Source organism: Engystomops pustulosus, chromosome 6 (genome assembly GCF_040894005.1).
Source record: "Engystomops pustulosus chromosome 6, aEngPut4.maternal, whole genome shotgun sequence".
NCBI classification, from domain to species: Eukaryota; Metazoa; Chordata; class Amphibia; order Anura; family Leptodactylidae; genus Engystomops; species Engystomops pustulosus.
In genome coordinates this window covers 136,135,957-136,151,392 of record NC_092416.1, presented here as the reverse complement: position 1 = coordinate 136,151,392, position 15,436 = coordinate 136,135,957, and the positions used below count along the sequence as shown (strand labels likewise).

Genomic DNA, 15,436 nt, shown 5'->3' with positions numbered 1-15,436 from the left:
AAAAGGTAGATCGGGTGGTAAGTGGATCAATAGGACATGAGGATAGCCCTTTTAACCCCTTCCCGCCGCAGCCCTTTTTTGTTTTTTGTGTTTTCATTTTTCACTCCCCACATTCAAAAATCTGTAACTTTTTTATTTTTCCATGTACGGAGCTGTGTGATGGCTTATTTTCTGCGTAACAAATTACACTTCAAAATGGTGGTATTTAATTTTCCATGCCATGTACTGGGAAGCGGGGAAAAAATTCCAAATGCAGTGAAATTGGTAAAAAAACACAATTGTGCCGTATTCTTTTGGGCTTGGATTTTATGGATTTCACTTTACGCCCCAAATGACATGTCTACTTTATTCTTTGGGTCAGTACGATTACGGAGATAACAAATTTATATAGGTTTTATAATGTTTTCATACATTTAAAAAAATTAAAACCTCCTGTACAAAAATTTTTTGGGGGATTTTATCCAATGCAAAAGAGTTGCATTTTCGACTTTGGGAGCGCGATTTTCCGTTGCGAGGTTAAACGCATTGAAAAACCGTTACCATATTTTGATAGATCGGGCATTTTCGGACGTGGCGATACCTAATGTGTTTATGATTTTTACTGTTTATTTATATTTACAGGCAGTCCCCGGGTTACATACAAGATAGGGTCTGGAGGTTTGTTCTTAAGTTGAATTTGTATGTAAGTTGAAACTGTATATTTTATAATGGAACTTCTAGAAAAAATTTTTTCTTTTGCCCCAGTGACAATTGGAGTTTCAAAATTTTTGGTGTAATTGGACCAAGAATTATCAATAAAGCTTCATTACAGACACCTTACAGCTGATCATTGCAGTCTGGCACTATAGTAAAGCAACCAGAGAGCTTCACCAGAGGTCACAGTGGGCAGAAGGGTCCGTCTGTAACTATGGGTTGTCTGTAAGTCGGGTGTCCTTAAGTAGGGGACCGCCTGTATATCAGTTCTAGGGAAAGGGGGGTGATTAGAATTTTTAGGGTTTTTTAATTATAATTTTTTTTTAAACTTTTTTTTTTAATTTTTATTTTTACTATTTTTCAGACTCCCTAGGGTAGTGATGGCGAACCTTTTAGAGACCGAGTGCCCAAACTGCAAACCAAAACCTAATTACTTATGGCAAAGTGCCAGTACGGCAATTTAACCAGAAAACTGACGGTTTAGTTTAGAATCAATTTACACAGGACTGTCTGAGCTCGGATTCCAGCAGTCCTATACACACTGAAACGCCACTTTTACACCATTTTACATCACATAAAAGAGTAATAAAAAGTTATCAAAAGGTCACGCAGACCTCAAAATGGTAGCAATGAAAACAACGGCTCATTAAGCAAAAAGATCACCCCTCCCCAGCTCCGTGCACTAAAGTTATTAGCGTCACAAGATGGCGAAACTATTTTCGTACACTGTTTTAATTATTGAAAAAGTATTAAAACACAATAAAACCTACAAATCTGGTATCACTGTGATTTTACCAAACCAAAGAATAAATAAAATAAAATATTAAAATCTAATCCCACAAGACAGCGATGCAAATGCTTTTTTCCGCCATTTTCACCCTTTTTTTTCCAGCTTCCTAGTACACAACATGGAATAATAAATAACGAAAAAATAAGCCTTTACACAGCTATATATAAATGCACATATAAATATATAATATGTATGTACATAAATACATATATTACTTGCTCTTTGGTTGTCCAAGGCGACAGCCATGGCAGGCAAAAGTTCAGGTGTCTGGTGTTCTGGAGGGGGGGGGGGGGTCGGTAGGGTAGATGGGCAGAGGGTGGGTGGCCAGAGTTAGGGCTGCGGGGGGGTGGGGGATGGGGGTGTTAATCCGGCATCTGGAGATCTGGGCAGTGGGTTTACGAGGCATGAGTTCCAGGGGAGGGGGTGATGGGGGGGGTGCAGTGACCGGAGTTGGAGTGGGTAGGGGGGGTAGCGAGAGCGGGCGGAGTTCGGGCGGGCGAATTACAATAGTGGGCGGAGTCCGGGCGGAGTCCAGGCTGGGGGGTGTGTGTCTTGCGGGCGGAATCCGGGCGGAGACCGGGCCGTTTGGTAGCGCTCGGGGTCGGTTGCGGTAGCGGGGGAGGTTTGGGCCGAGGTGGGGTTTGTGGTAGCGGGCAGGGTGGTTCGCCATGGTGGGTTTGCGATAGTGGGCTGGGGTCCGGGCGGGGGGGAAGGGCTTGTGGTTGCGGGCGCAGTTTGTGCTAGTAGATTCGGCGGCTTGCAGGCGGAGTTTTAGGGGAGGTGCGGGAGCGAGCAGGAAATCATCCCTCCTGCTGGTATATTATGCCCTGAATAAAAAAAATAAACTTACCTCAGACTCCGCGTTCCTCCGGCTTCTTCTGTTCTGCACACAGAGTAAGCCGCCCTGCTCTGTCATGGCTTTTAGGAGTATCGGAGCGCGGCTCCGATACTGCTTAAAGCTGAGTTAAATTCAAAGGACCCGCGTGCCAGAAGTGAGGGCTCTGCGTGCCCTCTCTGGCACGCGTGCCATAGGTTCGCCACCGCTGCCCTAGGGTGTCTGTACGATCCTATGATATACTGCCATACTACAGTATGGCAGTATATGGGGATTTTACTCCTCATACATTACAATGTGCTGATAGCACATTGTAATAAATGGGTTAACCCGCAGTAGCTTCGGGCCCAAGTGCCGCCATCTTCTTGAAGCTGCCGGCAGCGATCAGCAGGAAGACACCCGTGATCGGTGCCGGCACCGATCGCGGGTGTTACCGGTAAGCCTTTGCTGCAATATGCAGCAAAGTCTTCCCTGCTATGGAGAGGGCTCGGCCCGTGAGCCCTCTCCATGCACCGGGACCCGGCATGTGACGTACTAATAAGTCACATGTCGGTAAGGGGTTAAGGGCTAATCCTCACATCCCCGCACTTTTAGGGTGATGTCACACATGGCGTTTTTAGTTAGTGCGTTTACAGATCTTTAAAAAGGCTTTCATTAAAAAACGCAGCCGTTTTTTTAAAAAAAAAACTGCATGCATTTTTGGAAAACTCATGCGTTTTTGTCAGTTTTTGCTTTTTTTACGATCTGAAAACGCTAAAAGAACCATGTGTGACATCACCCTAATTAGCAGAATATGTAAATTTTGTAAAGAGGCTACTGGGGGGTGGAGTAGCTGGAGCTGTGGCTACACGGCGCAGCTGCTCCATGCCCCAGAAGCCTCTTTTTTCCTCCTACCCGAAATCTTCGGCACGCAGCTTCTCATAGCTGCATGCCCTTTTCCGACGAACCTGCCGTCTGCGCATGTGCAGAACACTAGGCCCGCATCTGTGCGGTCGCTGCACCGAATCCGGAGCTGCAAAGACATGGGTTCGTCGGACGAGGGCTGCGGTAACTGCACGCCAAAGATTTTGGGAAGGAGGAACAAAGAGGCTTCTGGGGCGTGGAGCAGCCGCGCCGTGTAGCCTCAGCTCCAACTACTCCACGCCCCGTTAGCCTCTTTACAAAATTTACATATTCAGCTAATAAAAGTTATCAAAAAGGTGCGGGAACGTGAGGATTAGCCCTCAAAAGGGCTATCCTCGCGTCCTATTGATCCACCTACTACCGGATCTACCTTTATAGGTAGATTCATGGTGGTAGGTTCCCTTTCAAATGACCCTTTACTGTAATTGATGGTCCTGCTTCCAGGGACATCATTGATCAAATCTCCTGAAGTCCGGCACATGATGTCAATCACATGGGTGGAGGTGTTAAGAGGCAGGGAGGGGGTTAACTTCAATGTTAATCTCTCCGCCTCCCTGACTTCACACATGTAACTTACATCTAACTTCAAAGTTGATTTTCTGAATGATGTCACCATACTGGGTCATAAAAGAAACTGATCTGGAAGTTGTTCAACTGCTTGAAAACAGTTTATTAGGTAGTGGTTTATTAGATCAATTTTTGATGACCGCTTCCCTGAAAAGTAGTAACATGAAAAATGGCGCACAAAGTAAAATATGGCACTTTTTTGCCATTTTGCTAAATATAAAAATTATATAAAAAGTGATCAAAAGGCCGTACGGTCCTCAAAATGGTAGCATTGAAAATGTCATCAAGTCTCAAAAAAATGACACTATACACAGCTCTGTACACTGAAGTATGAAAAAGTTATTATTAGAGCCAGAAGATGACAAAATGAAGAATTTTTTTTTTTTTTATATGGTAGGTTTTCATTTTTGTAAATCTATAAAAATATTATAAGACCTATATAAATTTGGTATCCCTGTGATCGTACCATCCTAAAGATGGTAGACATGTCATTTGGTGAAAGCCGTAAAAACCAAGACCACAAGGAAATGGAGCAAATGTGGTTTTTCACTACTTTCACTGCATTTGGAATTTTTTTCCTGCTTCCCAGTACACTCCATGGAATATTAAATACTGTCACTATGAAGTGCAATCTGTTACACATAAAACAAGACCTCACACTGCTATTTACATAGAAAAATAAAAATAGATTTTTGAAGGTAGGCAGTGAAAAATGAAAATGCAAAAACAAAAAAAGGCCTGGCCTTTAAGGGGTTAAAAAACGCACCATGTGACCGTACCCTTATGGTGCGTTCAGAAGTGGCGTTTCCATTGCATCAAGAAACAAATGCCTATGCCGAGGGGCAGGGCCCGGGTCCGCTCACATCTCCATTTCCATACACATGTACACAAGGCAAAACACCGGGAGTGGATTACCGATCATGTATTTCACTGGAAACTCAGTTATGATTGAGCCAAGCCCTGGGCCTTTACATTGCATTTGTAAACACAATGCAAACACCACATGTGAACGCACCCTAAGAGAGCAGGGAGGAGGAAATGACCCTGAGGGTGCCTTCGCACGTGGTGTTTTTCTCACATTTTTAAAAGCATCCAAAACGAAAGTTGGAGGGGGTTTGACCAAAACGCATATGCATTTCAGGCAACCCCCCCCCCTCCCACTTGCATTTTGGATGTGTTTAAAAACGCAAGAAAAACGTGGGATGGCGCCCAGATAAGGAGAGAAGGGGCAGGTTCATGTGCCAGGCAGAAAGGGAGAAAAAAACAATATATCACAAATGTTCCTTATACAACATTCCATTAATCAGTAAAATGGAAGCTAAGAAACTTATATGCCGTGTATATATATACTCAAGTATAAGCTGAGTTTTTCGGCACAATTTTTTTTGTTGAAAAAGCCCCACCGAGGTTATACTCGAGTGTTTAAAAAAAATAAAGTTAGCGCTCGCCCTCTGGCACTGAGCATCTTCTTCCCACAGCACCTCTTCGGGTTCCCAGACAGACTGGCAGATGCTCGTCTATGCAATCTACTAACTTTATTTATTTATGGGGGCCCTGTGCTGGGCATTATACTTATGGGGGCCCTGTGCTGGGCATTATACTTATGGGGGCCCTGTGCTGGGCATTATACTTATGGGGGCCCTGTGCTGGGCATTATACTTATGGGGGCCCTGTGCTGGGCATTATACTTATGGGGGCCCTGTGCTGGGCATTATACTTATGGGGGCCCTGTGCTGGGCATTATACTTATGGGGGCCCTGTGCTGGGCATTATACTTATGGGGGCCCTGTGCTGGGCATTATACTTATGGGGGCCCTGTGCTGGGCATTATACTTATGGGGGCCCTGTGCTGGGCATTATACTTATGGGGGCCCTGTGCTGGGCATTATACTTATGGGGGCCCTGTGCTGGGCATTATACTTATGGGGGCCCTGTGCTGGGCATTATACTTATGGGGGCCCTGTGCTGGGCATTATACTTATGGGGGCCCTGTGCTGGGCATTATACTTATGGGGGCCCTGTGCTGGGCATTATACTTATGGGGGCCCTGTGCTGGGCATTATACTTATGGGGGCCCTGTGCTGGGCATTATACTTATGGGGGCCCTGTGCTGGGCATTATACTTATGGGGGCCCTGTGCTGGGCATTATACTTATGGGGGCCCTGTGCTGGGCATTATACTTATGGGGGCCCTGTGCTGGGCATTATACTTATGGGGGCCCTGTGCTGGGCATTATACTTATGGGGGCACTGTGCTGGGCATTATACTTATGGGGGCCCTGTGCTGGGCATTATACTTATGGGGGCACTGTGCTGGGCATTATACTTATGGGGGCCCTGTGCTGGGCATTATACTTATGGGGGCCCTGTGCTGGGCATTATACTTATGGGGGACCTGTGCTGGGCATTATACTTATGGGGGACCTGTGCTGGGCATTATACTTATGGGGGCCCTGTGCTGGGCATTATACTTATGGCGGCCCTGTGCTGGGCATTATACTTATGGCGGCCCTGTGCTGGGCATTATACTTATGGCGGCCCTGTGCTGGGCATTATACTTATGGCGGCCCTGTGCTGGGCATTATACTTATGGGGGCCCTGTGCTGGGCATTATACTTATGGGGGCCCTGTGCTGGGCATTATACTTATGGGGGCCCTGTGCTGGGCATTATACTTATGGGGGCCCTGTGCTGGGCATTATACTTATGGGGGCCCTGTGCTGGGCATTATACTTATGGGGGCCCTGTGCTGGGCATTATACTTATGGCGGCCCTGTGCTGGGCATTATACTTATGGGAGCACTGTGCTGGGCATTATACTTATGGCGGCCCTGTGCTGGGCATTATACTTATGGCGGCCCTGTGCTGGGCATTATACTTATGGGGGCACTGTGCTGGGCATTATACTTATGGGGGCACTGTGCTGGGCATTATACTTTTTTTTTTTTTTTTTTTAACCTTTTTTTTTATTAAATTTTAAGCAGCATTTATATATCACATACTTTACAATTCATACAATTATATGTTTTTATACAATTTTTGGTCAAATGATAACAGTTAAAAGACATGATACAGTAATTTTCCCATTTACAAATCACTTTTTTCTTCCCCCTTTTTTTTCCCCTCCCTTCCCCTTTACCTACCCACCCCCACCCAGCCGTATCCCTAGATATTCACCATTGATATTTATAGATTCTGAGAAGAAAAAATGCTGGGCATTATACTTATGGGGGCACTGTGCTGGGCATTATACTTATGGGGGCACTGTGCTGGGCATTATACTTATGGGGGCACTGTGCTGGGCATTATACTTATGGGGGCACTGTGCTGGGCATTATACTTATGGGGGCCCCGTGCTGGGCATTATACTTATGGGGGCCCTGTGCTGGGCATTATACTTATGGGGGCACTGTGCTGGGCATTATACTTATGGGGGCACTGTGCTGGGCATTATACTTATGGGGGCCCCGTGCTGGGCATTATACTTATGGCGGCTCCGTGCTGGGCATTATACTTATGGGGGCACTGTGCTGGGCATTATACTTATGGGGGCACTGTGCTGGGCATTATACTTATGGGGGCACTGTGCTGGGCATTATACTTATGGGGGCACTGTGCTGGGCATTATACTTATGGGGGCCCCGTGCTGGGCATTATACTTATGGCGGCTCCGTGCTGGGCATTATACTTATGGGGGCACTGTGCTGGGCATTATACTTATGGGGGCACTGTGCTGGGCATTATACTTATGGGGGCACTGTGCTGGGCATTATACTTATGGGGGCACTGTGCTGGGCATTATACTTATGGGGGCACTGTGCTGGGCATTATATTGATTAGAGGGGCTGCTGTGGACATTTCATTCATGGGGGGAGACCACTGAACATTTTATAAGAGACTAGCGGCTTTATTTCCCACCCTAGGCTTACACTGGAGTCATTGGGTTTTCCCAGTTTGTGGTATAATTATGTACACCGGCTTATACTTCTCGGGTCGGCTTACACTCGAGTATTTTCGATACCTCATTGGGTTATGTTCAGGGAGTGCAGATGAATCCACAGCAGAATAAACTGAACGTGTTTTTCTTGTGCTTATTGATTCTACAGGTAAAACATGTTAAATAAATGTGAGCGACAGGTGACATCTGTAGTTCCCTGGGGACACTTTGACTACCACTTTGCTGCCCAGTATGCGCCAACCGCTATAAACCAGACTAGAAGGTCTGGGCGCATCCTGCAGGGCTGCGATGTGATGACCACACTGGGTGAGAGGCCGGTTTTAAATGGAAATCATAGAAAATACTTAGCAAGTCTATTATTTAAATGGTGTCCAATTATTATTTAGCTTGCTTCTTAACTCCTTCAGGGCTGCCATACAGCTATATACATCCTATTTGCACACGCCCCATGCAGAAAGGACTTCAAGCGGCCATATCTCCTGAACCCTGGCACCTAGAAACACAATTTCGGTGTCATATGAAACAGGAGACTTTAATATGATAGAAGATAGTTTTGTGCCAGGAGGAGAGGGAGGGAGCCCCATTCCTCACCAGGTACGTCGATCCTGCAGTCACAGTATTGACAGTGACCCCCATATATCACGAAAACGATGGATCAGATGGGGTCCCACATACCTCAGTCAGACTCCTCATTGCTCCATGAGAGTCTGCGCATGACCTTTCTGCTCCATACATCTCAATGGTGCCGACGGAAATAGCCGAGCAAGTGCATTAATCTCCTGAAGTGACGAGGGGTACAACGGAGGTACGTGGGATGCCTTGTTTTCGTGATCTTTGGGGGTCTCATCACTGAGACCCACATCGTTTAGCAAGTTACTCCCTATCCTGTAGGAAAACTCCTTTAATCCAGTTCCAACTTACATACAAATTCAGCATAAGAAGGAACCGACAGAACCTATCTTGTACATAACCCGGGGACTGCCTGTATACTGAATACTTTATGTTTTAATATTTACAAAATTTCATTGGCAAAACAAGCGGTGAGTGGATAAGGAAGTTCTCTGAATTCGGTTGTATTTGTGTCCCCTCCAGCTCTACCACAGGATATTTTGTAGCTTATTTCATAGATATAACAGCTTCTTCAGACAGTGATGCTGTAAGGCTAAATGCACACACTTATATTATGGTGCAATGAACGCACCACCATTTCTCTATACACTGCAAATGAGCCGGGCCGCCAGCTCCTATGGAGATGGGAGAGGTGAGAAACGATCTCCCTTCTCGTCTCCCCCCGTTTGCCGACCCTATACACATCAGACACTGTATTTCACTGACTGAATAAAAAAAGTGTGAAACTATCCTAAATTGTTATTCTCTACTTACTAAGAATAGTTTGTTGGGGGGAGTGATTTGCCTTGGGTGCTTTTTTCCATGAGAACATTCCTTCTATATGAATACATTAATATAGGTTTGAAACAAAAAATCTAAATTTCTGATGGATCAGCCCCCCTTTGCCTATACGATAATGCTATTTTTACCGTTGACGTGATGCTAAGCTAAAGTGACAGCGTTCCTGAGTTTCCCAGCTACCTCCATGAATGCTCACTTGTGCTGGATCAGCATTATCCCACACTACATCTGCAGGGCTATAGCTGTTGTAACATGTGGAGGGGATTCCTCCAATAAGAAGGAATTTACTGCAGCAACTTCTCAGGAATCATCTCTTACATTACTTCTTTTGTATTGACCTCACATCCTTGTACTTCACTTGTATTAACTTTTGCAATTCAGGAATTGTCTGTTTCATTCGGTGAAACAGGTTTCTGAGCTATCAGAGTTATTAGTTTGAGTGCAGCTAATCCAACTGGGTTCTCTTATGTCAGGTGGGCGGTCCCGGAGTGTCTGGATTGACCAAGAACTGCCCATCTGACATTAGAGAAGCTCGTAAGCGTATCAGTTGCATTACTCGGGAATGGATCCGCTTGTGTGTAGATAGAGGCAGATGTAATATTTCTTGGCACCCAATAATTTAGTTGGGCCCTCTAATTGCACAGGTAGGCGCCATGAAGAGCTTTGTCACCAAACCTGTGTGAAAAATGCATTTTATCCCAGGATTGTAACTGGACTTGGAGTCTCCTCCAACTACTGTGTTCTTTGATCTCTTCGTTAAAACTGCTTTCACACCTTCCCAAACCCATAAAGACATCTTGCACATCAGTGCACCACAGTGTCCAAGTCCAGCTACAATCATGGAACATGAATTCATTTTGGCAGTTCTGCTGCGACCAACAACCTACACATAGGTCTGGTTACACAGATTTCCCACTACCTAACATTGTCTGCAGCTTCGTATTGTCCAAACTGATGATAGACTTCAAACTGTATTGGTGTTTCGGCGTGGACCCTGATCTCTGGGGCAATTCTTAGTTTGAGTTATGGATAGATCTCCACCTTTGTATTTGTAATATGTATTGATATGTTTGTGTAATGAGTATGTATGTATGTATGTATAATTTATCATGACTGGACTCATCACGTGTCAGTCATGACAAATTCCCCCGGCTGACGAACAATATACTAAGAGGATCTTTCGCCGGGATGAATTCTGCACCAGGTTCTCTCTGGTCCGGTCTGCCTTACTCCTTGGCCCTCCCACACCCACTTGGCGCGAGGGTGGCGAAATGGGGGGAAAAAGTTACCATCACAACTTTTTCTTGGGATTCAAGTCGCAATAAATTATCCCGATGAAAAAGGGCGTTTTATCCCCCTACCCAACTCTTGCTCCAAGGGGTTGGAGGAAAGGACAGGGAGGGGGCTGCCTGGGGATCCTGACACACAGTATAGAAGAATTCTACACCAGACCAGCGCCTCTTAGCATAGTGGGCCCGTCATGCTCCTGCAGGGGGAGCTTCATGCTCCCAATCGTAATCATTTTTTCTCCCACTAAAATGTTTGGATTGGTCTTTATATTTATAATGCTGATCCTCATGATAGGCCATCTGTGGGCTGTGTATGTTTAGCCTGAACAGATGATCGGTGCTCGTACAGGTATATCATCAGCATAGGCCATTGGTGGCGAACCTATGGCACGGGTGCCAAGGGTGGCACTCAGAGCCCTCTCAGTGGGCACTCGGGCTGTTGCACCATGGCAGAGTTTGCCAGACAGCGATGCTCCTGCAGTCTTAGAACTTGCCATGTTTAGCATTATTTTAATGTGGAGCATCCTGGTCTACCTGAGACTGCAGGAAGAGAGAGGTGGTATGGTACAACATAGTTACTACTTGAATTGCTGTTTTGGCACTTTGCAAAAAACATGCAGGTTTTGGGTTGCAGTTTGGGCACTCGAGCTCTAAAAGGTTCGCCATCACTGGCATAGGCCATCATCTGTAGTTTATCTGAAGATAGATTCTCAGCTGAAATCTGCTTATTTTGTTTTGTACCTTTACACCAAAGGGAAATGAAACTCTTCTGCATTATTGCAGCTCTACTAGATTGTCCACGTTGTGTCTGGCATCAAGCTTGCTGACTGTTTCTGATTACAGCCAGTAGCACAATAAGCAGCTCTTGACTATATTAGTTTGGTAATTTGAGATTTGTACAAATTAATTATTGAATTATGAAAGTTTTTTGAAAGTTTAGAGCTAGTTAGATTGGAATAGTTCAGGTAATAAAGGCTTGAATTTCCCCCTTTACAACTCTACTAATAGACTTCCTTCTGAGGTGGACTGTTCCTCCCCACGGCCGGCTAGTCCTGGCTTATGAAGGGTCCTGGTCCGGGAGCCAGTCTATAACATCTATATATCCTTGGATACAGGGACAGGACCCAACCATTAAACTACCAGTCCCCTCAAGTCGAGTATGAAATGTCCTTTGTAGAATTCGCTCTTTTAGCTAAAAAAAACCCACTTCTTTACATATAAAGAAAAATTCTCCCAAAGTCAGGCAAATATGACTCTTCTACAAATTTTCACATGATATGAGTCAAGTTCGGTGGTTGCAGGGATAGTGTCATATCCTGTGTTCTATAGCACCTGGTGACATATTAAAGATACAAGTCTAATCTTTCAGACCACAGGCATGTGGCTTTGTGAGCTACAGAACCAAAGATACAGGCAGCTAAAGACGAAGCTGAAAATGTTGCAGATAAAGATCCAGTTCCTGTCTATTATTGCCTGTATGTCCAGTTTTGTAGCGCACAGAACCATAAGCTTGATTTGAAAGAAGAGATGTGTATCTTAAATATCACTCAAAAAGCATGTTTCTAAGTAATGTACAATCAAACATAGGGATTCTACCCCTTCAAACACTAAACCTGACTCGTCTCATGTGAAAATGGGATGAAGAGTCAAATTTGCCTGGCCTTGGGGGTAAACGGAGGAGATTTCACATTAAATAGGGAATTCTAGAAAGGTTATTTCATACCTGAGGGGGCTAGTAGTTTAGTAGGGTAAAAACACGTGACTGATTCCCTTTAAATGTTATGTGTTGTATTCCCCATTTCTGTAGAAGGCCATTCTCTTATCCTATGAGTAGCTTGCAGATTGTTTTCCAGCGTGTGTTCCCAAGGTATTCACCTCTGTAGTAAACACTTCTTTCACGCTCTTGAGAATAAAAATCACAAGGGTGGAGGTCCTTAAATACCTATTGCTTTCACACTCTTTATAATACTGGTCACAAATCCTCTTTCTACGGAACCCTCAATGATTACATTTATCCTCAATACTATCAAGTCTCTAGACATTAACATTAAACATTAGGCTGAATTTACACAATTTTTTAACTACCATTTTGTTTGTGAAATGCATGTAAAAAAACATACAAATCTACAAAATGCATAAACGAGGCACCATGTGAACACAGCCTTACACACATATAGCACATTCTTGTTGTATGCTATTGTTGTTGATTCTGGCTGTTTGTTTGATATGAGGCATGTTGTATTATAATGAAGCACATTTACTTACCCGATGGAGTTCACCCCGAAGTGCATTGTCCGACGACAATGCACTGTGCCACGATTCACAAAGATCACCCGAAATCCTGCATGTGTCGCTTCCCCACTCAGGTCTGCCGGAGTTCACCATCTTCTTCCCGGTGTATGTAAGTGCATTGGTTGCGACAATATTTGAATATTAAATCCTGCGCTCAGTCCATATCAGTCGGATCGACGGCAAGAAACCCCCGCCCCTCCTACCCTGATTTCTGTTGCATGAAAGCCGGCGCCACTGCGCCAAAATCTGTGTGCGACACAATCTTCTTCTAAATAGCTGTCACAGCGGCACAAATCCCGAAAATTTCCAAAATATGACGAAAGTGCGTTCCACAGACCCTTTGTAAATAAGCCCCATTAACTCAATGTAAGTACAATGTTTACTTATTGTATATGCAACTTGTGAAGGTGACCTAACTCTACAAGGACCAAAATGGCATTGGGTTTGGCTGCCCATAACCTTTCCATACATACCTTTTCTGCGTTTTGAATGCGTTTATTTTGGTTTTAAATATGCATCACAAAACGCAACACATTTTATTGATGCAACGCATGTGTCTGCAATGCATTTCAAAATGAAGATGCATACAAACGCATGTTGTGGATACGGATACGGGCGGTCTTCACATGGATTTCAAGCACAGCGGGAAATACTCCTCCCCAAACATATATATGCCTAGACCTAAGTGCTTGTATTCAATTGTAGCAATGTTTTTTGCTTGCTATGTACCAAACACAAGCATTTTGATCTAAACACTTACGCTTTTTTGGAACGTTTCACCTATTGCGTTTGTAATACTTTTGAAACCGCCTGTATCCCTGGTTTTGAACCTATGGCAAGGGTGTCGGGTGTAGAAATCTGAGCCTTTCCTATTGGCACCCCAGCCATTACCCCAGCACAGAGTTCACTGGACAGGAATTGAGGTCCCCTTCTACAGTCCAAGGTAGTCCAGGACGTGCCACACTCAGTGTTATCTTAAAGCGACATATCCATGGCTGCCTGGGACTAAAGGAGGAGTGGGAAGGTGTGGACATTGGGCATTACCATTGGAGCTCCTGCACCCTGCAGTTCTTTCTATTGTATTGGTGTCCTTAGGATGCCGATACAATTGAAAGCAGTGACAGAGCTTGGAGCGATAATTTATGTGAGTTTTTGTTGTAGCTTGAAGGTCCGCCATCACTGTTCTATGTGTTCCTGTTTAAATACACTTGAATATTTTGCAGCCGCTTGCTAACAAATGCTAAGCATGCTGTGGTGTAGATGTCACCAGTCCTAGCCTGAGCAGTGGCAGGATAAGGGGAACATTGTATTGACTTCTACTGGGTGGTACATTGTCAGCTTGGCACTGTGGTGGGCATCATCAGGAGTTACTATGGCAGGTCTTCTGTCACATTGTTGAAATTTCATTTTTACCATTTCCCAGCTCTACCCAAATCCGTCTCCATTTCAGTTCCCATACTGCTTGTCACTCACATGCAAGGATCTATTATCCATTAGCCATCATTGCAGCAAGCACAGGCAACTTAGCGTTCCAAGATTTCTATGCTGCTCACCCAACATTCCAAGAAATCTGTATAACTTAAAAATGACTGAAGAATGCATTTAATGTCATCCTGGAGTCACACTATGACTTATAATTTTGTTTCTTGCAGATTTTGGTCTTCTAGTTGTCATTTTATGAGCAACCAAGTCAACAGAGTGAGATCAGAGTTCATCTGTTATCAGAACATGTACAGCAGATCAGTGCCACGGCAGTAACCGGCAGTCCTTTAGTCCTGTAACGGAGCAAAGCACAGAAGCTCCATACACTGCAGAGGGGATTGTGCAGAGCTGCCGCCTGGACACATGGGGACGGATCAAGATGAAACTGGATACCAGAGACAATTTAATGCAGCTGTATCCGTTATACAGAGCTTACCAAAAAATGGTATGTTGAGCCCTGTGTCACGCTGCTTGATGGAATGACCTATTCATTTTATACCAGTAGTTATTCCTCCTTGCTCTACAAGCTATTTCCTTGGTGGGTATGGCCATAGAACTTGCTACAAGACCTCTATACTGGCAGATCCTACAGGCCTCCCTGCCACATATAAAAATACTAGACAGTAATGGATCATATTGCTGTGTAATGATAGATCATCAATAGCATAAATACAGTGCATGACGTCCATGGGTAGGATGACACTAGTACCAGGTTCTGTCTTTATGCTGTGTCCATTCTTCTGGCTGTATCCTGCCTGTTATTGATTCAAGTTGCCTTGACAATTCCAGCTTATAGAATGGTGATTAGACATACAAGTCGATCCATATAGCAACATGTATTCATTTGTGGTAGCCTGAGGCACATATTAAAACCCTTTCCCATTAGCATTAACCAGTTATTCTGTGTATTGACTGTCTATTCTCCTTCTATCTCATCAGTAACTCAATGACTGGACCTTTCATTGTCTCTAGGTGCTTATCGTCCATCCTATGAAGAAATGCTCCGATTTTACAGCTACTACAAACAGTCAACAGTAGGACCCTGCAATATTCCCCGTCCTGGCTTTTGGGATCCTATTGGCAAATATAAGTGGTATGGTTCCATAGTTTAATTTGGATGTCCTATTAGACAATAGGCAAGGCTTCCACTTAGGACCATTTTTTGACCCAGGTTGTAGGTTCTTTACAAGTACAGCTTGTCACATATTGGGCTTGGTT

General features: G+C 44.5%; 1 protein-coding gene across 3 annotated transcripts in view; it reads left to right on the top strand.

Moving 5' to 3' along the window:
* The window catches only part of ACBD4 (acyl-CoA binding domain containing 4), a 30,933-nt gene that overhangs the window by 1,920 nt on the left and 13,577 nt on the right, over positions 1 to 15,436 (top strand). For all 3 annotated transcript variants that reach the window (XM_072111211.1, XM_072111209.1, XM_072111210.1), the window contains exons 2-3: positions 14,389 to 14,663; positions 15,191 to 15,311. In XM_072111211.1, the coding sequence (XP_071967312.1) occupies positions 14,582 to 14,663; positions 15,191 to 15,311 (203 nt within the window). In that variant the 5' untranslated portion in view covers positions 14,389 to 14,581. The remainder of the gene's footprint in view (positions 1 to 14,388; positions 14,664 to 15,190; positions 15,312 to 15,436) is intronic.